Source organism: Pyxicephalus adspersus, chromosome 1 (genome assembly GCF_032062135.1).
Source record: "Pyxicephalus adspersus chromosome 1, UCB_Pads_2.0, whole genome shotgun sequence".
Lineage (NCBI taxonomy): Eukaryota > Metazoa > Chordata > Amphibia > Anura > Pyxicephalidae > Pyxicephalus > Pyxicephalus adspersus.
This window is the reverse complement of record NC_092858.1, coordinates 168,214,630-168,238,440: the sequence shown is the minus strand read 5'-3', so window position 1 is coordinate 168,238,440 and position 23,811 is coordinate 168,214,630. Positions and strand designations below refer to the sequence as shown.

The following is a 23,811-nucleotide window of genomic DNA, read 5'->3' as shown; positions in this document are numbered from 1 at the left end:
CTTGTTTTTGGATTATGCAATAAAGCTTGTTAAAAGGATACCTGGAGTTGTTTGTGCTTCGTTCACATCGATGCAATCTGTTGAATAACATATAATATAGGAGTTTTTTGTAAAGAGCTGGCATGACCCAGTTGAGCCTGTCACTTCTTTTTCTGCAAGTGATTTTAAAATGGTAAATCCATAGTGCATATTTATGGGTTTCTGAATGGTATGAATAAACACAGCGAGGATAAAATCTTTTGTCAACAGCCTGCTTGAGCAAACCTCTCCCACTCCCTTGTAAATTTTTATAGCTTAGAACAGTTTAGACACACTCCCTTACTCTCCTCCCTTGATATCTTTGCAGCTGAGCCTAAGATTATTCTATGCCCCTGGAGGGATACGACTGTCTGCAGATTTGACCTGTTTGTTTGATCATAAACACAAAAAAAAGAAACGCTATCGGAAATGAAGCTGCTGCAGGGCTGGAAGGTAGGTGCTGCCATACTGTTTGATTCACCTTCTTCTTTTCTGTGTTCAGCATCACTTTGTGACGTATTGTCTGCTTGATCCATCTAAATTCATATTTTGGTTAATGGTGCATAGTTTACCCAATTTACCACTTGTATAGGGTGATAAATATAAAAACTGATTATATTATTCATTGTCTGGTGTAGCTCATAATTTTTATATTTTTACCTAAAGGCATCATAATAGCAGTTTTCAGTTGGAATTCACTTAGTTTAGAATTAAGTTTTTGGGAAATGCGAGCGGGACATGCATTGCACGCACATCATCACCCTAACCTACTGATCAGCAGTTTTTATATGAAAGAGTTTTTGGAATTTTACAGTAGTCCTATTTCAATACTTTGATTCCCCTCCCTGTTACTTTACTCCATAAAATAAAACAAGTTTCTTCATATATCGCCCTCGCTGGCATCTGACTTCAATACTTTGATCCCATTACCTGTCATCTTAGTCTAGGAAACAAATAATATTTCTTTATATAAGTCTTATCTCTATACTTTGTTATCCATACCTGCCAACTTAGTTTGGAAAATAAAACAAGTTTTTCTATCAAGTATTCCCACCAGCATCTTACTTCCAGCATCTTCCAGCATTTTACTTCCATGTTTCTTCATAATCCTCCACACCTCCAATCCTCCACACCATATAATCCTCCAGGGTCTTACTTTGCTACCTACATTTTAGTTCAAGAAACAAAAAAATTTCCTTTATAAGGGGTCCTAACAAGGGTTATTTCCATGCCTTGATTCCCCCCTACTTGCCAACTTAGTTAGGGAAATAAAACAAGTTTCTATATAAAATTTCCCCATCAGAATACTACTGGGAAATAAAATATGTTTTTTTGTAAGGCATTTCTGCTGCACCTAACTTCTATACTTCCCTTCCTGCTATCCTTGTCTAGGAACCAGCATTTTTCCTTCTTGAAAAACACTGACGGGTCTTTGACTTATCTCCATACTTTGATCTCCTTACACACCAACTTACTCTAGAAAATAACAAGTTTCTTTTTTTTATGTCCACAGTGGTATTTTACTTCCATACTTCGATCGCTCTACCTGTGTTATGTCACAAATATAATTTGTAACAGTTTATGTAAATATTTATGGGTTGTTTCTTTTCTGGGGAGGTGTAGAAGGAGGGGTTATTTTTTCTACATTACTAGACGACACCTTCTTGAGTCTGGCTGGCTGTAACTTCCCTCTATCCTTCAGTTGTTTCCAGTGTTTGAACAGATCAGGAGTAGGGATCCCATCATGCTGCTTTGGGAACACCACTGTTAAGTAGTTCAAGAAACAACTGTTTTCTGTTCATTTTAAACCTCTTTATGAAATCTCCCTTTTCTGCCCTTTGTATTGGTCTTTGCTTATGTCCTGGTCCTGGTCCTTTTTCAGTCTCTTCTTACTGACCCATTAATGCTGCTGCTTCATGCACATTCCCCTGTCTCCCATCCAAATCACTTAATACTGTGAATAATGCAGGTCGCAAATGTTGTGGCGCTGTCTTAAGGATTTTTTGACTCAGTAAAGGAGTAAATCGGGACATGTCTGGCCCCACCCAGGTGGTAGATACCCCATAACGTCCATCTATAGGAAGGGGGTCCCTAACCAATCCTGTAATACACCCAGCTTCTCGTACTCTGAATCCCCTCATCCAATGTATGCCAAAGTGACATATCTATCAGAGTCTTATATACTTGAGCCACAGAGTCTCTAATCAAATGCAATAAACTGAAAGAGCGATCAGTATTGCGTGCCCTGTGCATTTGAAGATGAACTCTGGGGTCCAAGGATACACATCCCGGTCCAATTGCTTCAGTATTAGTCAGCATCATACCTGATCATACCCACACTTATCCCAAATTTGCACTCTCAATTTCTTCATCAGATTCAGATGACCCTGACCAATGTTCAACCTCCCCACATTTTCATCTTGAAATCAATGCTCTAACATGCAACTTAGCGCCTTCTCTTGTAAGAGTCCATTTCTTACAACACTGTTTTCTCTTCACAGCATTAACTACATACTTTGAAAACTGTGAAACAACTTCCTCTCTCTGCGTCTCAGTATCACTCAAACACATTCTTAGTAGAGATAATTGCTCTGTAACAACCTGCAGTTCAGATTCCAATATCTCTTTTCTCTCTCTCAGCTTGGAGCTCCTACCTGGCCAGCGGCCTTCTGCTCCTTTTTGTGATACCGAGACAGATCTAATTCCCTTACCGACTGGCAGGGATCTGCCAATTGGATCAGTGCAACATTTATTTTATTTTTTTTTTTATTTATAATGACATTTATTATACTCGCAAGCAAATGGGTTCCACTGTCTAGATGTGGACACCCAACCTGGGAGTGGACTTGCCCTCTGATCACCTTGCAACTTTCTTTTACCCCAGCTAAAAAATTTCTGCATTTTATTCTGATTGCACTATGACTTAATACAAAAAACAAAATAATAAATCAGCACAAAGACAATCAAAATTCTCCCGTTATCAATCTTATCATCAATATCTCTAGTTTGTACAGATCAAACCCCACTTGTGGTACCAAGTGTTATGTCACAAATATAATTTGTGACAGTTAATGTAAATATTAATAGGTTGAATTTGAAGTGTACACAGAGAGATAACACGAAGACTTGAAAGACTATACTATTTAATAATAAGACAGATAGACAAAACAATGCAATAACAATTAAGAAGCTATAACAAAAGATACTTAGCTGCGGAACAAAACTGAATTCACACAAGGAGTCTGCCGGAAATCAATAACTTGGCAAGTTAGTTCTGGTCAAGACTAGTTCATTAGGTATGGCACTGTGTTTTAACTACCCAGGAAATAAGACAATGGCCAGTGTTTGACCAGTACTGACCAATGATCATCCCTTAAACCAGCATTTTACCGTATAAGGATGCCAGTTAAAGGATATGCTGCAGTGCTTTTGGATGACCTCATATTTGGTATACATATAGAAATATGTTTCTTCATAAAGGGTTCTTGACAGGTTTATTCATCTGTTACATCATTCCAGATCCCACACCAGGCCATTCTTTCACAGTTTTATCCTCCGAAACTGCTATCTTAGTCTGAAAATTGAAAAATGAAAAAATTCTTCATAGGGCATTTCTGCTACATCTTCCTTCCATACTTTGATTTCTCGACCTGCTATCTTAGTCTAGGAAACAAAAGTTTCAAAAGTTCAAAAAAGTGCAAACATTAGAAACACAATAGGGCAATGAGGCCCTAAATGTAAAAAAACTGTCAAAGGCAACTGGCCCCAATATGCAATATGCAATGTCACTTCTAAGGAAGATATAATGCCTCATAAATCTGTATTGTAAAACATCTTTGTAAAACGTTTATAATAAAACATATTTCAATTTCAATTAGCATGGAACACTGTGGCAGATAACTTATTCCATGCAAAAATATTTCAAAATTACACAATTTGGTGTGTCCATCAACATCAATTATTTACACCACAATGGTGATTAACAAAACAAAATTTTGTTGTTAGGTAAGGAGTCTAAATAGAAACTGTTGCATGCTTAGCAACATTTATAAAACAGTTCACCTTAAAGGCTTCCTCTGCTGAACTTTTAGGCTCATGCTCTGCTTTTGCATCAAAGTGTCTTTGCCATAACTGGCTTGCTGCACCTTTTAGGTGCCAAGTTCCTTTTTGCAAGACATTTATAACTGTAATTATTCATACCAGGACTTTTCACCAATGTTCATTCTCCTTTCAAATTCTGTCTTGCACATGTTTGTCTGTTCCATACAATATTGACAGTTGCAAGGTTTTATCCTGTACCTAAATATACAGGGACAATTACCATTATTATCCAACAGTATTTATATAGCGCCAACATATTACTCAGAGCTACTCATCTCTACTTGGCACAGAAGAGAGGTTCCACGATACTTAGGTTTATTGGATACAATTCCAGGAGTTACTAGATTAGAGGGAGTACTTAACCCTAGATTCTTGAATACACATGTGAATGGGACCTACCGATATTTGCCATTTATGCGGATGTTTCGTTTGTATCTAGAAGGCGTTCGTATGTCTGATGTCCTTAACCAGGGGACAGCCTGTATAGGGGCTATATTTTGAAAAAACTAGTAAGTACATGAGCACTTGGATAGACATTGAATGGAAAGAGACAGGGCCAGTTTTATCTTGCTATTTAAATTGTAATGTATTATCTGAGAGACAGTAGCTACAAATATTGTTCAGTGGCTGGGCAGAATTTTTAAGCGGTTTGGTTTGCATGCATTATAAGAGGAGAAGACTAAACAGGTTTTATCTTCAATCACTAGTTAGTATGCAAAAACTGATCCATGGGTGGGCAATATGTAGTTTCCTTGGTTAAGCAACAACATAACAGAAATAGTAGGCAGGTTTAATCTTAAATTAGACTAAGTATGGTATTTGAGAGACATTAGCCACAAATATTGTTCAGTGAATGGAAAGTATGCAGTTAGGCAACAAATAGTGCATTATTTGCGAGAAAATAGTTACATTACAATAGTTGTGCAGTGGCTGACCAGTATGTAAGCAGTTTTATTAGGGTATGCCTTATTTTCAAAAAGAAAACACAATAATCTACTTATATTTAATTTCACCACCTCCCAGAGGTATGTAACAAGCCAAGAAGAGACATTCAAAATACCCAACTGCTGGAGTAGAACAAAGCAGGGAGTTCCAGTGGTTTCAATCATAAATAAAATCATCAAGCAAGCTTTATTTATACAAAATGCCAAAAAAAGTATTTTTACCGTGTTTCCCCGAAAATAAGACACTGTCTTATATTTTTTTGGGCTTCCAAAAACACACTAGGTCTTATTTTCAGGGTAGGTCTTATATACTTTTTTTAATGAAAAAAAACACTTACCATATTCATGTATGAATATGGCCATAAAAAAAGGCACATTTTGAAGTGGTTAACGTATTAAGGTGCTTTAACACTGATCCACAGATGCAGCACAGTGCACCAGAAAAGATACGGTAACCCACAGGTGCACTGTACAGCATCTGTGGATCTGTGTAAAATCAGCACTCAGTGGATGTGGCCGGGGCAATGATTGCTCACATTTTTATTTTTTTTATTTTTCTGTGCATTTGAGAGTTTTATATGGTGACCCAATTGTAAATTAAACTCTTCATTGATTCATTGCTACCGGTATTGGTTACTGAATTCAGCATTTCTCTTCTTGCACTGTTACTGTATTAAATCAGCCAGCTTGTCCTTACAAACCTAAAATCAGCACAAAATGTGGCTGGGGCAATGATTGCTCACATTTTTATTTTTTTTTTTATCTTTATACCGTAATTGTGCTGGTTAAAATAAAAAAATAAAAAACTTACCTTATCAGAAGACGCGAGCCGAGTTCCTGGCTTCTGACAGGCGAAGTGCATGTAATATCACTCCGCCTGTGACAGGAGCCGGAACTACAAGGCAAGCATCGGCTTGTGCGGCTCCGGAGTGTGTACGCCCGCTGTCTCCCGCTCGGTGAGTTTTTTTTTTTTTTTCTACTAGGTCTTATTTTCGGGGTAGGTCTTATATTAGGGCAGGTTGGGGGAAAAGTGCTAGGTCTTATTTTCGGGGTAGGTCTTATTTTCGGGGAAACACGGTACATAGTGGTTACAGCAACTTGGTCATAAAAGTACATGCAGTACAATTGGGTTATTTTAGAAAAAGTTCCTTAACTAGTCAACACTTCCTGATATTACAGTTGGATATTTTTATTGGGTAATAAATATGGCAGAGCCGAGTTGGGGTAACAGGCAAAGGTCGACCCAGGCAGCATACAATCAAAAAAGTCAAGAACAGGCAAGGTCGGCAACAATAAAACAATGAAACTCACACCAGCAGATCAGACCAGCTTATAAGTGTCTCCTAACACAGCTTTGGAACACTTCTGTCTTTATCATTAGGCTCACTTTTATATCATTTAGAATTCATAGTTGATTTGGATGACTGTCCAGACCCTGAAGCAGCAATGCAAACCCAAACCATAACATTTCAACCAGCATGCTTCGCTGTTGGTATGAGTTTTTTCTCCTAAACCACGTTTTGGGTTTCTTACTGTTCCTGTCTGCATCATAGATATATAGGTAGATTTTTTGCTATAGTAGCAATGTGCACAGTTAGGATATTTGAAGACCTTTAGTTGACCGTAGCAGTCTCCTAACGTCCCTGGTGCTGTCCTCATTTGTGACCCACGCCGTCCTAGAATTCGCCTTCGCCCCAATGCAGAGGAAGTTCCAGGTGCTGCCATCTTCCTCCATGATGCTCTACATGGAAAAAAAAAGAGCTGATTTCACTGTGAATGCATGGGATTGCCATTTTTTCCCATTATAAGAAAAAAGCTCCCTCTGGGTATGCCCAATATCGGCCATTCGCAGAAGGAGAGGTGACATAGGTATCCCAGGAGGCTCTGCACTCCCATTTTGTCTTTACCGCCTTCTGTCTTTGCAATAAAGACAGAAGGCGAGGGGCTTTATCCCTTTCTTTTTTAAAGAAAAGGTTTAAAAAAAGGTGTAAAAACCGCTGTACATTAAATAGGGGTTACAAATGGCAGACAGATACATTCAGTGACATAGGAGGAGAGAATCCTGCCCGGAAGAGTTTACAATCTAAGAGGAGGCGGAAGTATCACACAATAGGAGGAGAGGTATGGAATGGTGAATAAGTAGTGGGGGTTTAGGAGACAGAAGAAGACGGGTAGACGAGTTTAAAAGGATAGGTTTTGAGTGCTCTTACAAATGTGCAGAAAGTAGGAAGAGGAAGACCATTCCAGAGAGTTGGGGCAGCTCTAGAAAAGTCTTGGAGCCGTGCGAGTGATGAGGTTATGAATGAGGAAGTCATTAGTAGGTCATTGGAGGGACGAAGAGAGCGGCTAGGGGGGTATTTTTTCATCAGGTCAGAAAGATAAGTCAAGGACAAGAACTGTGGAGGGATTTGAAGGCAAAGCACAGGAGATGAATTTGATTCTAAGGTGAAATAGAAGCCAATGAAGAGAACTTCAAAGAGATTCACAAGAGGAGGAGCGGTGGGAAGAATGGATGAGTCTGGCTGCAGTGTTCATAATAGATTGTAGAGGAGAGAGTCGGTTTAGTGGAATACCGGAGAGGAGGAGGTTATAGTAGTCCAGACGAGAGATAGGAAACAGGGACAGTTTGTACCATAAAGCATGTTGACAATTGACACACCTCTACTGTTGTATAGACCAGTGATTATCAACCACTGTGCTGCGGCACACTAGTGTGCGGAAGAGATCTTTAGGTGTACCGTGGGAAGTTATCCAATTACCATTATCAAATGTATCTTTGCTGTAGTGACTGGCAGTGTAATGTAATACTCTTCTGTGTCAGTGGATGGCAGTAGGTAGGTTCTTAGAGACAAGAGACTTACTGCAGAGTATCATTTTGTAACATTTTTGATTTGTGGTGTGCCGCAGGATTTTTTCAATGTAAAAAATGTGCCGTTGAAAAACTCTGGTGTGGACAATAAAAAAAAGAAACACAAATAAACTTTGAATCTGGATGAAGGATTGGTGCAAAATGACACTTTTTAAAATTTAATAAATACATTTTTCATAGAAGTGTAAATATCCACCCAAAAGAGGGACAACTGGGAAGGGAAGGAGGATTTGGATTTGAGTTGGGAGGTATGCTGTGGGTTTGTGTATGTATGTATGTGGGTATGTGAATATATGTACATGTGTAGGGTACTATTTTGCCATGGAATGTGTGTAATGAATCATAGGGTGTGTTGTTCACTATACTTGTGAATGTTGTACAATGTACATTACATACTTCCAATCTCTGCACTTTGCTCTTCTGACCATATATGCTGCTGCATGTGTGCAGTATTTGCATCAAAGAGGGTCTCTTTCAGCTTAACTAGTCCTAACAAAATTGTGGAATGGGTTTTGTAAGGTTCCCTTTTGCTGTTGGAATGGAATGGAATCCCACCAACCCTCAAAAGCAGAATACCTAACAAGGGTTTGATCCTCCCTACCTTTACCAAAATTAAACACAAAAAGATTGTCTTTATATACACATTAAAGCCTGATCACATCATAGCAATTTACCTTTAAAGGGTCCTTTAGAATAATTTGCTAAGGGGTTCCTGTCACATAAAACAACTGGCCTGATATTACTTTAGCATGAACATTTTAGATTACATTGTATGAATCCAGATTTAGATTTTTAATCGGCACAGAACGCATGGTGGATATGGTATGCTGAGGATAAATTTTGCATTAGAACAGATTATTTTGTAATAATAATCTCCTTAGCAGGCATTTGCCATGGATTTGATATCAGGCATTGCAAAACAAGTGCTTTCCAACTAAAAATCCCAGTGACCTGAATGGTATTCTAAATCTATGTGATATGATTACTGTCTGATACGAGCAATCATGATTGTATTGAGCAAAAATGTAGCATGTGTACAGTGGTTCCTTGATGTTGTTTAGCTATCCACTATGGTGGATCCTAAATGACTCAGAAGGGATGACCCCTGTTTTTTTCCTTTGGCAAAGAATGCAATGTGTGCTTTATCCTTCCCCTTCTCTTGTCATAGAACTAAATGATGCTATGTGCTCATTCATTCTAGTTTGCCTGGAAATGATCAAGAAAGATTGTTTGCATCGACCAAACTTTACCGTTTGTTTGCAGGATCGCTGCATCGTTAGGTGCTCTTTGTGACCACTTTCTTCAACACTTTCGCAAGCAATAACACTTCCTTGAGCAAAAAAAAATGTGTGGAAGGAATGTCTGAGCTCCTAATTTGTACACTTGCTCCTTAACATTTTTTTCCAACGTGATGTAGACATGAAATGGGCAACCAGCATTTGCAGAAGGAGAGGTTCCCAATTTCCACTAGCTTTATAATTTTTCAGCACAGGTCTCCTTTATTAGTTCTGAACGCAGTTCGGCCAGTCCTCCAGTTTTTTCCATCAGATGCCAAGCTCTAAGATCCTTTGCTAAAACAGAACAATTAAACTGGTACCTGTGAGATACAAGTAAAACACGATACCTATATTTGAAGACTGGGACTTGGAGATCATCAACTGCTGAAAATGTATAGGGGTTGAATTTCACCCTTTCCATCCAGGAAAAAAAATCCTTTGCAACCTTTAGTCTTTTGTAACCTAAATTTTACAATCGCTGCCAAGCTGCAGATCCCAGAAGACATTTTAGAACAGTGGTCGCCAACCTTTTCGGACCCACGGACCACTAAACTTACCGGCTCTGAACTGCACATGTGTGTGGAGCCGGATGTCACCTAAGGGGGAGGAAACATCCCCCATTGTGGCGTCATGATGCAAGAACCCACCCACTCTCCTATTGCGAGTCTGAGCCTGTGATGGTAGAGTGGGCTAGTGGTGTCCTGAGCCAGTGATCCGTATGGGAGCCATGGTCTGCGGCTTTGGCCGGTGCGCCCTCCCAGCGGGGTTCTTCACCTGACCCTGCTCGGGGGCACACCAGCCAGAGCCGCAGACCACCAAAATTTTCTTGCAGACCACCGGTTGAAGGTACACCCAATGTGTACTGTACGCAACAATGAAAAAATGAAAAGTAAAATTATAAAATGACATATATAATGTAGGTTGTCACCAGCATTAAGGAGGACCCCATCCATTGGAGCACTGATCAAAAAGTCATCTGTATTGTGTATAGGCTTTCTGATCTGTAGGCAGCTGATCATTTCGCTATTACTGACTTACAATGCCTTGTTCTGCAGTGTGTCACTTTGTAATTGACCATTTTAGTAGATTATTAAGGCTTTGCCCCCTTGGTGAATCGTGGAGGAATATTGATGGAAATGATGGGGGAATAATAAAATGCAGCAAGAGAGATGGGGTAAGCACATATACACAGAATAAATTAAGGAAATGCAGGGGTATACAGGCATTGTAGATTTCTTTCCAAATGATATATTAATGCCCACCAAAGCCACACCAAAACGAAATGCAATTATATTTATATCCAAAACTGTTCTTGGGATAAACGTTTATTAAAAAAGTTGAGGGTGAATCTGCAACAATTAAACAGAAAACATTGACAAAAGCACTTTATAGTCCCATGCAACTTTAAGGGTTGACATATTTGGTATCTCCTAAGAGTATATTTATTAACTTATTTATAGTATGAAAACTAGTAAAAACAGCAATCAATGGGATCAAGATAAGGTACGTTCAGCGTCATCCATTTAGGAGAGTTGCACTAAACAGGATATACTCGTATGTATTATAAATGCAGATTAAAATTGACCATACAGGGCATCATACATTATTTAAAGTCAATAATGACTGACAGGTTCACTTTAAGCTTCCATAGGTGTTTTATGTCAATTGTATTTAAAATGTCTTGGGGACAGATTAAGTAACCACAAAACCTGGAGAACAACCACCTCCATATAGCTCCTAACTGTCCTTTTTTGGGGATCTAATCCCTCCATATTACACGAGTCAACATTTTATTTTAATCAGATATATTTTATCTGTGATTTGTAGTAATTCTTATGTGCATTTTAAATCTGTGTTCAGTTTTTCTCCAGCACGTCTAGTTTTTGTGATGCAGCTAATTATATATTGTGTGAAATTCTTTATAAAAAGCCTTAACATATTACAACATTTGACAGTTTTTTTAAGGTTAGAGACCGCACTAACTGTGATTGATTTTATTTATCATCATGCCTAGAAATTTCCCCAATGATCCAGACAGTTTCTGTTACGTGTGTGGTTCATTCATGATGAAAGCACAACGTCACCCAATTACCAGAGAACCTAAAAAGATATACAAATTATATTTCGGCTGTGCACTTGGTGACCAGGATAATTCTTGGACTGAAGATTCAGAACCACAGATCTTTACACAAGCAGAACTAAATGATCTAGTTCATGATCTAAATCTCTCCAAAGACAATGCAGAACTTCTTGCTTCAAGGCTTAAACAGAAACACTTGCTTGCAAAGGGTGTAACTGTAACTCACTACAGAAAACGAAACCATAACTTGGCAACATTCTTCACTAGTGATAGCTCAGTGTGCTACTGTCATGATATAAATGCCCTCTTTACCAGTTTGTCACAAGAGCATGTTCCATCTGAATGGCGTATCTTCATTGATTCCTCCCAAAGAAGTGTGAAATCAGTCTTACTGCATAATGGTAACTCCAAACCAAGTATACCGATTGCCTATTCCATTAACCTAAAGGAGAGCTATGACAACATGAACTGACTGCTTGAAGCAATCCAGAGAGCGGATGGAACGCTTTATCTTAGGCTCTCAGTCCTCTAGACGTTCCCAGCAGAAGCAGGCAGGGAAGAAGCATCACAGGCCAGGATGGCCAACGCCATGCGGGACCACGCAGACGAGTCTTCCGGTATAGGTAGGACAGAGTCCCCTACACATTTCTGCATGGCCATAGACTACACCAAGCTCGCTAAGGAGGTCTCCCACTATCTTGAGCCTACTTTGCTACATGATATTAAAGAGGCATTACAGCAGCATTTACAGGCTATAACAGAAGTTGTCACTAAACATGGGGAAGAGCTGCAAAGCATGCAGCAACGAATTAGTGATTTGGAAGATGATTTATTGACTACCCGTACAAAACAGCAACAGATGAATGATTAGTACTTGCAATTACAGGAAAAAGTAAAAGATATGGAAAATAGAGCACGCCACAATAACTTGCACATCATTGGTGTTCCTGAGTCATATAAGCCTTCTGAATTGGAAAAGCTATGTTCCATCACTCTCCCTAAATCTTTGGGGCTTACAGTACCCATGAAGATAGAGAAGGCCCACAAATTGGGACCCCCCCCTCAGCGTAATAAACCATTTCCTCGTCCTTTAACAGTGCAATATCATCACTTCACTGATAAGATGCTTCTTTTAAAGGCAAGACCATTTTTGCATTGATGACACTAGAATTTTGTTATTTTCTGATTACTCCATGGAGATTACCAAACAGCGACGGGCCTTCTCTTCCCTGTGCTAACAACTTATTGAAAAGGGATTTTGCTTTGCCTTATCAAACCATGGAGTGCTTAAAATATATAAATAACGTATATCCTCTACAAACTTTACCATTACTTCTACGTCACACAGACGTTAAAAAAACTTCAATCAGCAGGGAAAAACTCTTTGTATTGCTAGATCTAAACTAATTTCTTCTAAAGACAATTTGGGGGATAAATGCCCTGATCTACGCAAATATAATTTGGCATGCCTTATGAGACATGTCAAGGACTGGTGGCATGGCACATCTCAATATACAGTAGTAAAATTAGAGTCCAGTTTGGTTCAATCTTGGTCTCTACTGGGATTTTTAATTACTCCTTTCTCGACTGTGCCACCCAATTTTCGTAAAAATCTTTTTTTAAGGGACGCTTTATTAGCACGGTGAGAAATGAAAAAGTTGACACACTGAAGATGTATTAACATTCACTTCAATGGTACTTACGTTTTAGTACAAAATACATGCACATACAATGTTACCTATAATAGTACTTAAAAACTCAGGAACTGTACGTTTTAGGGATTTAGAAAAGTTTTCTGTGGTTTCTGATGATTATCAAAACTAATTTTTTGTTGACCTGTGTTATTTAACTGTAATAGTGTTACCAGTGATATGTTTCTTATAGTTTATTACTATCAAACTTAAGCTGCGTACACACGTCAAATTTTTCTCGACCGATAATCGGCATTGGCCAGATATCGGGCGAGAATCTAGCATGTGTACAGCCCAGGTCATTCATCGGACGATGAACGATGAGCGATCCTAATGCAAGGGAAGGGAGAGAGCGTGCAGCAGGGTGCCGCTCCGTCGCTCTCCCCCTCCCCTCTTCATAGAGCAGAACGGTGCTGTATGTACAGCACTCGTTCATGCATCGTGTAGTCCTTTGTTCGTTGCATCGTTCATGCATCGTACAAGAATTGCACGTGTGTACGCAGCTTTAAATTGAGGTCTGCGCTGTGGTCTTCGCTGCACTCACTGTGATAGTGCACCAATGTGCATGCTGATGTAATGTGGAGCCATTCATTTTGAATTACACCCCAATATACTTTGCCAATGGGTGTAATTTAAAGTGTATGTCCAGCCAAAATAACTTTTTATGGATGTTTTGTAGAGATCTCTAAGGGTTCGTAAGCATTATAAACAGTGGGGCAAATTTATCCAATCCACAACAAATCTCAGATCTATTTATTTGTTTCCAAAGCTAAGCTCCTCAGTTTATTTCCAGCAGTTTCCAGCTAGATGATGGAATAGAAACAGTGTCTTCTTTTTGTTCCCTAAGCTTGTTCTCTTGATACCATTATTCTTGGACTCCTAGGTGACAGATCTCTGTACCTGAGATTAACTTTAAGTAAAAACTCATGGGAGACATTTTCACTATCAATAAACTTCCAGTCATACATGATAACAATTTCATAGTAAATGAATATAAAGATCTTCTATTACAGAGGATTGGGGACATTAAACAAAGGTTCACTCCAAAGAGATTGTGGTGGGAGATCCAAAGCTTTAAAAAAGTCACTCACCCGGCATGTAAATCAGGGTGACATGGTGGTTCGTTCGAGCTTATCAAAGATATTATCAATTTTCTGTGATATGGGTATGATGACTGTATACAACTGGACAGATTAGGTAGTGAGAAGCAATGAAACATTAATTGTGTACATCATTAGCCCCCATGAATACTTCTATCATCAGAATGTATTTACTGTATGAATTTGAATGCATAAATTATCATTTAAAAACCTGTTTTCTGTTTTTACTGCACTGTTGGATGCACCACTAAGCATCTTCGATCCCCCCACTTTTTTCCCCGGACAGGAAGGAAGCCTGCAAGAGTGAGGGACAAGTTAATTATATCTACTTATACTGATCACCATAGACCAGACATTCTCAACCTTTTAAGCATAGGGGAACCCTTGAAATAACTTTGGGTCTTCAGGAAATCTCTGATGTATTTATATTTATATCTCCACTCAAAGTACCTTAGTATGTTGGTCATTAGGAAAAATGTTACCCTTACCATTGATGTCACCTATACTGACCCAAGAGGCACAAACAGCTCGCCCCTAGCAACCTCTGATGGAACCCTTGTTGAGAAAAATTTGCCTAGACAAAAAAAAGGTGGTCCTTAAACCCTTGCAGCATTGGGAGCCATATTTTTTAATGGAGTTTGTCTTTAAATGAAACCTTTATAGCAAACATCTACATTAAATGCCTAGCTGTATAGAAGAGACCCCTTTTTCTCTGCTGTTATACCCAGCCCTTGTGAAAATCCATGTACTTCTGGTAATACACACTCCCCTTGCCCTGCCAAAATTCAGGTCAACTGCCAAATGTAAAATAGCAATAAGACTTGCTTGGCAGCAGGTGACCTTCGGCACCATTGTGGTCCTTTATTCAATGCATGTAAACACACTAAAATTGGACCTACATTTTTTTTTCAACACAGGGCATTATAACAGCCATATGGGGTGTCTGTTGGGTTTTTAAATACCGCATAGTAAAATGTGCCTGCAACACAACTATCTACATGATCCTTTAATGTTGTGCCTGGTAGGCCATAGATTACATAAAGGGAGGAAACATCAAAAACATTTCTAGACTTTAAACTACTATTATGCCATTGGCAGTTTCCAGGGCTGAACACATAAACAGCATACAAGCAATTAGTCTGCAATTAAACTCAGTGCAGGTGATGAATAAATGCTGGATAAGGGTAGAAGTCATCACGTCTTGGCCGACCCAGCTTGCATTCAAATCATTGACATATGTGTAGGGCTATCTCAGAGGTTTTCTAATTGTATAATGGCCGTAAGGATTGACTGGTGCACCATTGTTCACAGCAATCTTTCTTGGGAATGATCAGCATGTAAATGAGGTTGATGCCATTCAGGACATGAACCAAAGATAATCAGAGAAGACCCGCGCAGACTGACAATGAGCTCATTTTTAACAATCTGCTCCTCTGTTCTTTGCCAAAGTTCATTATTTGCTTTAGCACAAAAATAGCCATAACAAGCAGAGCAAAGTATTTTCTTTGTATTCAAAATGGTAAGCTTTAGATGCAAACTATGATAAGAAGCCAAGGGTCCTGAATGCCAAAAATATATTTTGCTGAACATAATCACCGTTCTGTGTATCTCCTTAAAAGTGATTTTAGTTTTCCCAATATTTGCACACTTTGTTCTTTTGATTTCTTTTCTTTTTGATTTGTGGCTCCTGTTTCATCCCTGATTGTGAAACCAAAAAAAATCTGTTTGGAGAGAACTAAGTGATGAATTAAGTGAAGCTGGGTTATCTGGCAAACCTGGAATAGATTTCTTAAAAGTAGTTTGCTATTTTTTAGAAAATGTTTTCAATCCTGAACCAGATCCATTCCAGGTTTGCTGGATCACCCAGCTTCACTGATAGAAATGTATTCTCTCCAGCCTTGGATAGTTTTCATAAATTAGGCTCAGTGTCTCTCTATCTCCTTTTCAATTCCTGATTGTTCCTATCATCCTGGTAGTTGTGGGATGTTCTGCTTATCCTTTTCCACTCTGTGTTTCTGTTCGCCCTAGATACAATCAGAACCTCTTATGATGGGCACAACTGGTGTGCAGACCCAAGAACTCAGCACAATAGCGGAGAAGACCTGGGCACAGGAGTATTGAGAACCTCTCATAATAGGCACCGGGGGTATACAGACCTGGCAGCTTAGCACAGGGTTGGTAGGGGCCCTTTATAATGGGCACAGCTGGTGTACAGACCTGGGAACTCTGCACTCGGCCTCTTCTGTACATTTAACACACAAGCTTAAGCATCTATTGTACCTCAATTTAACAGCCTAATTTAGGTAGTGGAATTGGCTGCCAATGCACAGAAGCAAGTTATGCAGCTTTTTTTTCTCACATTAAGTATTGTGTTAACCTTCCTAGCGGTTCATTTCTTTCCAGTATTATATGTCTAAAAGCGGTACATTGTTTTTCATGAAAATTTATTTTACAGTATAATGTAACAGTATGAGTATAATAGCGTTGGAAACACAAAATCATGTAAAAATAATAAATTGAATAAATGTAATAATCTATATATTGTAGGTAACCAGCATGAAGGTACTAGAGAGCAGATAGATTTGCACAGGATTCCTCTTCTGTGTAAAGGGGCAGGTGGAGGACTCTCATCTGGGAGATAATTGATGAGGGTGGAGATATAACACAGAGCCAGGAGCTCAGTTAGGGGGATGTGATGTGCTATGACCCTAATGGAGAGGGCTTGAGAGCATGCAGCAGAAAGAGAGAGAGACAAGACTTTACAAACAAGGTGACCCTAGTTGATTTTCTGCCTTTTTGTTGGAAATGGACAGTTATGAACATGGGCAGCTGAAGATAAGTGCTTGTGTGTTTGGTTTTTACCTGGCTGACATTAAGCCTTCCTCTTGGGACAATTTTTGGTGTTTTTTTGCAATAAAACCCTGATTTGGCATCCAGTCCTGCTAGTTGCGTACCATTTGTCCAGCTAATTCCCACAATAGTTAAAAAAAAAAAAAATTACATTTAAAAAAAAATACATATTATACTCTTACTAATATATATACTGTAAAATTTATGTACTTGAAAACAATGTACTGCTTTTACACATATAAATCCAATGTATTGCATTCAATACAGTTATTTTGTATTGAATGCAAGACAAATGGTTTTTAAATTTCCCGCCCCGCCGGCAATGTACACACACACCGACGTCACCGGGAACTCCCCGGTGACTCATCCAATGCAGAAGTCAGCCGGAAGAAGACAGACATTGCGGTGATGGACGATGCGGGACGCCGGCGGATCAGGTAAGTGCTGTATTTACTATTACTTCCATAGGTTTACATACCCCGAGTGTGACTCGGGGTTACCGCTTTTAGCAACTTTTTTCTACCCCTAGGGAGGTTAACCTGCTACTTTCCTTTAAAGGACCATTCAGAATGAACATCTATTACAAGCATCAAGCACCAGTGATAAAGGTGTATATGAACCCTTTCCTGTGTGTGCCTGTTGTGTTACAGATTAACATAACTTGGTTTGCATGGGGAAAACACAGTAATTATAATGATATATCAAAAAGTTCAACCTTTTGAATCTGAAGTTTAGTTTAAACAGGTTACACCAGCATACTTTCTAAGGAGGTTCCTATGTTCATTATTTGCATTTTCATTAATATAGAATATGAGAGATATGCATGCAGATACCATGTTAATTTTATGAGTGTTTGTTTCAAGTATATTACTTTTATATAAAAGCACTGCTTCAGTTTATATATTTAAAAAAGTTCAACATTTTCCATAAGTTGCATTTACAATTTCACATGATAGTATGCATTTTGTCAGTGTATTTAGATGTTTGCCTAGCATTTATCTTTAGGGTGTCCTGAACATACAGGAACAGAGGAAAACTAGAACTGCCAAACTATTCAGGTGTCTTTCAGATTTGCGGTTGAAAAACCAATGCTGTTAGTAACTCCCAGTCTCCCCTCCTTAATATTAGGCGGGTTAATCCCGCAGTTGTTGTTTCACTTGCAATTGTTGTTTCAATTGTTCAACTGCTACCCCATGCAAGTGTGGTTGTGGTTGAGGTGGTTGGTTTGCTGTGGTTCAATGTCTACAGCAAGCTCATAAATAAAGATGAATTGTGGATCATTTCTCTTCTCCAGCAGCAACCGTGGCCACTTGGTGGTTTAAGACGATTGCAACTAAGTCAAATGAAGTGGCTCGCTGCTTAAACCCCCAACCGCTAAGCCCGTAATTTCTCGCACTAAATATTTTTGCTCTTTTGGATAACCCCGTATTTTTTCGCCTACACTAAAATCCCCACTTACCTGGTCCCGCTGTGCTAATCCAGCGTCGGTTCCGTGTTCCAGCGTCGGGTCCATGTTCCAGCGTCGTCCTCCAGCGTCGGGTGTCCCTCTCCTTAAAAGAAAAAGCCGGCCGGCTTAGAGGAGAAAGCCAGCTGGCTTTCTTTTCTAAGCCAGCCGGCTTCCTCTCCCTCCTCTCCCTGTCCCTGTCCCTATCCCTGTGCCTCTCCCTGTCCAGCGTCGATCGCTGGACAAAAAAAAAAAAAAAAACCAACCTTCTCCCTCCGCTCCTCCGGACACGTCTGTCCTCTTCGGTGTCCAGCCGGCGAGTGCAGAGACGATCACCGGGATTTCCCGGTGATGTCGCTGCGTGCGTCGGCGCGGGAGGGAGGCGGGGCGGCAAATTCAAAATTTTGCATTGAGTTCCTTTGTATTGAACTCAATACAAAAAAGCTGTATTGAGTTCAATACAAAGAAATCCTTATATAATATATATATAATTGTATTATATATATATTATATAAGCTACTGTACATTACATTTTACCCTTTTTTTTTTTTTTTAACTTTTTTTAGTTTTTTTTAAAGATTTTTTTTTTTTTATGTTTTATAAAAAAAAAATTTAATTATTAAATTTATAAAATTTTGGACATATTTTGGTGAGTTATGCGGTAATTCGGTGAATTAGAGCCTACAATCCAAAATAAATTTCCATGCAAAAAATGTAACACTTTTTGCATGGAAGTTTGGAAAGAATTAGAATACCCTGCATTTGCGTACGCGTCCCTCGGCGATTCCTGGTGATGCGCGTGCGTGCGCCCGTCGATGAGGGTCGTAGCGGAAAATTCAAATTTTTTGTATTGGATTTAATACAAAGTCCTGTATCCAATCCAATACAAAATAATAGAAAATATATTTATGTGGTTTTGTCTATAGGTATGTGACGGACACTAGGGAGGTGTTTTAGAAAAATATATTACTATACATTATACCGAATTATCGCATTTTCAGTATTTTTCATTTATTTATGTGTTCTTGTTTAAGCTGATTTTTGTGTTTTTCCTTTAATTTTATTAAAAGTTTTTTTTTTTTTTTACATGATTGTGTGTTTCAAACATTTTTTATATTCATGATATCTACTAGAACCCTATTCGGACATATTTCTGTAAGTTACAGGTCTACAATTTAAAAAAAAAAAATTTATGAAAACCTGTGACGCTTTTGGAACAGAAATCTAGAAATCAGTGTAATGCTCAGGTGGTTAAGGTTACATTCAACAACTCCAGTCACAATCCAACTCAATTGCACCGCTTGCAACCAAATGCACAAAGTGGTTCCTAAATGCATCCATTAAAATGAATGAGATCAGTAAGGAGCAAAGTTGAGCCTACAATTCAGTTGCCTGTTTTTATATAATTTCTTTAATGTTTGCTAAGTTGCTCATGCAAAGCTCATTGTACAATCTTGGTGAATCTGGCTGCTGGGAACCAATTATCTCCCATGCTCATATACAGGAGATACAGTATGTACAGTAGGAGATACAGTATGTACCGTAATTTTGGCCTGGCCAATTAAGGTGACAGAAGTTCCTGAACCTGGAAGAGGTCCGGGTAAAGATACTGTTACTGGCGAGGAAGCGAGGAGAAGTAAGTTTTAGGTAAAAAAATTAAGGTAAGTTTGTTTTATCACAGACGAGATATCACCACTTCTGCAACAAAGAACCTGCTTGTTCACCATTTTTAACTTTAGTTCTTCGTAAACACTGGTAAACTAATATATATTATGTTTTTGTTTTAGGGGTTAGATATGCTTTATTCACAGACCTAAAAAATCACATAAGAGCATATTTTTTAAAAAATGATTGGAACCAAGTCTTTACATTTTTATATTTTTTTAGTGTATTTTATTTTCTTACTATGCGTGCATTATTTTTATACATTTTTTTATTGTATAATAATGATGTTATTGACAACTTGTAATTTATTTTGTTTACAGATGCCTCGAAAAAGGGTCATTTTTGTGGCACTTCTATGTTTTCCTTGTTTAGGGATGTTTGGGCTCCTCCTTATGAACTATGATGTTTGCTATTACTGGTTTCACAGATCAGAAAATTATTTCTCCATTAAAACTGACTATAAAAGGAATCTCTTCATAAAAGTGCCTGAATCAAACTGCATACAAAACCCTCCATTTCTAGTGCTGCTGGTGACCACCTCTCATAGCCAGAAGGAGGCCCGTATGGCCATCCGAAAAACATGGGGGAAGGAGCAACTCATTCATGGAAAGCGAGTGGTAACCTTCTTTCTTCTTGGAACAAACCCTGGAAAACCCATCAGTTTATCTGAAGAGATTAACACCCACAAAGACATTATCCAAAAAGATTTTGTAGACTCGTATTACAACTTGACCATAAAAACGTTGACAGGGTTAGACTGGACAGTGAATCATTGCCCTCAGACCAGCTACATCATGAAAACTGATTCAGACATGTTTGTCAATACGTTTTACCTTGTTGAACTACTCATGCGTAGAAATCAGACTTCTAATTTCTTTACGGGGATCCTAAAGCCAAATGACGCTCCAATACGTAATATCTTTAGCAAGTGGTACATAAGTAAAAGAGAGTATGATGGTGATACATACCCCCCGTTTTGTTCAGGTACAGGTTACGTGCTTTCAGTGGATGTTGCCAAAAGGATCTTCAACATCTCATCTTCTATACCATTTTTTAAGCTTGAGGATGTGTACATAGGAATGTGTCTGGAAAAACTGAAGATCTCATTGCAGGAACTTCACAATCAGCCAATATTTTTTCCCTTTAAACCATCATTTTCAGTGTGCACTTATCGGAACATTGTGACATCTCACGAACTCCAACCACATGAAATTGTCCTGTACTGGGAAACGTTGCAGAAAGCACAAGAAGAACAATGTTAACTAAAGTTATGGTTCCATTCCATAATTAAAGTAACAGTCTGGATTTCCTAAAGCTCTGCAAAACTGGAGAAGACAGACTATTATGGGGGAACCTGGCTGTCCCTGCAAACTTGGAACAGATTTCAAAAAACAAAAATCATTTCCAATTAGTGGTTTATTGTCTAGGAACAGTGGTAAACTTTCCATTTAAATAGATGGATAGTTCACCTATGAGCTGCCCAGAGACCTGTTGTCGTGGAACATAATGCAGTAGATTCCTGTTGAGTTTGGTTAATATCTATGGCAGTGTAATGTGACTACCAATCACAGATAACCTAGCTGGTTTTAGGAAGGGGTTTGAACTTCACAAAGCCATTAATTATAAATGTAATGTTTCACTGGACATTTCTAATAAACTAAGTAAAACATTTTTTTACTGTACAAAGATAAAAGATTCTACTAGGGAAGGACAGATTCTGGTTATTTCTCTATAGTGGTACATGAAAACAGGTCAGCTAACTATAAAAAAGATCTCTTGTAAATTAAAACATTTTACCTACAGTGAAACAGAATAAATAAATAATGTCTGAAAATTTTGGTTACTTTCTGTGCCACACAGATACTTTTATTTATCCATTCCAAAAATAAACAAAATATCTTTATGTGGTCTTTTCCTTGCCAGATTTGGAAAAGCCATAAACATCATGTGTCTCTGAAATAACGATCTTTTTGAAAGTTCAGTTCAACAAAGTTTTGTGCCAATTGTTGGGAACTGCCTGGGAATACCTGTTACCTCTGCTTATCCTAACTTGGCTAACCTCAATAAAAACATCCTCCTCTAGTTAAAAAAGTATGCATGGTAATCAGTGAAAAAAAAAATTGGGCTTATTTTATACATGTTTGGTTTTACAAAACAGAAGTCCTTGCTAAGTGTTTTTTGCATCCCAAAAGACCACCACGAAAAAGCATTTTCGCCATGTCCCTGGCACTGGAGGGAGCTTGGAACTGTATTTTATTCAGGGAACATAAATAGTTCAGCTTTTAATTTTTGTTACTTTTAATTTTTCGATTCCAACAAATCTAAAGGCTCTATTTTTAAAACAAGGAATCTGACATAACCTCATGGGAATCAATTACTGCCATTGAAACACATGGACCTGGAAGATTTCCCCAAGGGAAACTTTGAGGGAATGTCTGATTTTGTGTTTTATAAATAGAGCCCTTTGACATAGCTTTGACTATGTAAAGGAAACCAGGACTCCATATTATCCCATTACAGACACTCACATGCACACAAAATTAAAAATTAATTTTATTCTACTATGGTATATTTTGATTCAACATGTTTGATATGAACTTTGAAATATCCTTTTTGATTCCAATATGCAGTCTGCTTTAACGCCCTCTATATATCCCCTGAGGAAGCCAAAATGGCGGAACGCGTCGGGTAGAAAGATGTTTAAACTATTATCCTCACCCTTTATATACTTAGCCAGGAACCCTATAGGTTTAGTCAATGGGCTTATTTATCCCATGAAGCTTTATTGGGGTAGGCCACTAATACCCATTGTATTTGTTACTTACTTTTGCTGGTAAGAATTTATCACTACAATAAAATTTTGCTTTGCCTGTATTCTTTTTACAATTATATGCTGTACAATTGGGGTTGCAAACTACTAATATCTATCAGGAAGGATTGCTACTCTTACCTCTTACACATTTCACAGGTAAGTGAAGTCAATCCAAGCCAGACTTCAAAAAATTTGTTTTATCTGTCTACTAAAATAGCTGTAAACCATTATTTCATGAATATATCATGCAGGTAAAATTTTTCAAACCAAATCCCAGGGAACTTACATACTTTATATTTAACTCGACAGCGCTCAAAACATGAGAAATTAACACTTGAATTGCCTTGGGTTTTTCCTCAAGTCTACCAAACCAAATAGCTTGCCATGATGTTGGTGTTAGTGAAGGCCCAATAAGGTAATGATATATCCATAAACCACAGCCCCAAACTGTCCACTTTTTGACATGTCCACCATATGGTTTTAGTGTGCCCATAGCTTTTCAGCCTTTGAAGCAGAGTGGGCACAAAATGTAGACACCCTAAGGATAGTAAGATAGCACCTAAATAATAATTTGTATGATTTCTCCAGGGAAGCAACATTAGAGGTATGAGCCACATTAGATCAAACTTAGACCAAAAGTCACCATCACATTCTTGTTTTCATAATTATGTTTAACTGTTTTAAAGCAGAAAGCAACCCAAGGCTGACTATAGGGCAAAGTGCCAATTGCTAGGCACTGCCTGGGAAAATCTATTCTCACCACTTGTCTTAACTTGGCCACTCTCCTTAAAAAAACTCTCATTGACTTAATGGGTATGCAAAACAAGCAGTGAAACAAAATTAGAGGCAAATTTGACCAGCAGAACCAGACCTTTGCTTAACAAGTACAATCTAAATCTTTTTTTTGGATTAATATGGACTAACTGTATGCTCCTTCACATCATCTGAGTAAAGGTCTTA

At 38.4% G+C, this 23,811-nt stretch overlaps 2 protein-coding genes across 2 annotated transcripts in view; both read left to right on the top strand.

Moving 5' to 3' along the window:
• The first annotated feature begins 338 nt into the window (after nucleotides 1–338).
• LOC140321578 (beta-1,3-galactosyltransferase 5-like) lies at nucleotides 339–23,708 on the top strand. Its single transcript, XM_072398311.1, has 2 exons — nucleotides 339–471; nucleotides 20,360–23,708. The coding sequence occupies exons 1-2, from the start codon at nucleotides 448–450 to the stop codon at nucleotides 21,299–21,301; spliced, it is 966 nt and encodes a 321-aa protein (XP_072254412.1). The 5' UTR covers nucleotides 339–447; the 3' UTR covers nucleotides 21,302–23,708.
• IGSF5 (immunoglobulin superfamily member 5) overlaps nucleotides 398–23,811 on the top strand; it is a 59,593-nt gene continuing 36,179 nt past the window's right edge. The window contains exon 1 of the mRNA XM_072398310.1: nucleotides 398–475. The gene's annotated coding sequence lies outside the window, so the exon portion shown is untranslated. The remainder of the gene's footprint in view (nucleotides 476–23,811) is intronic.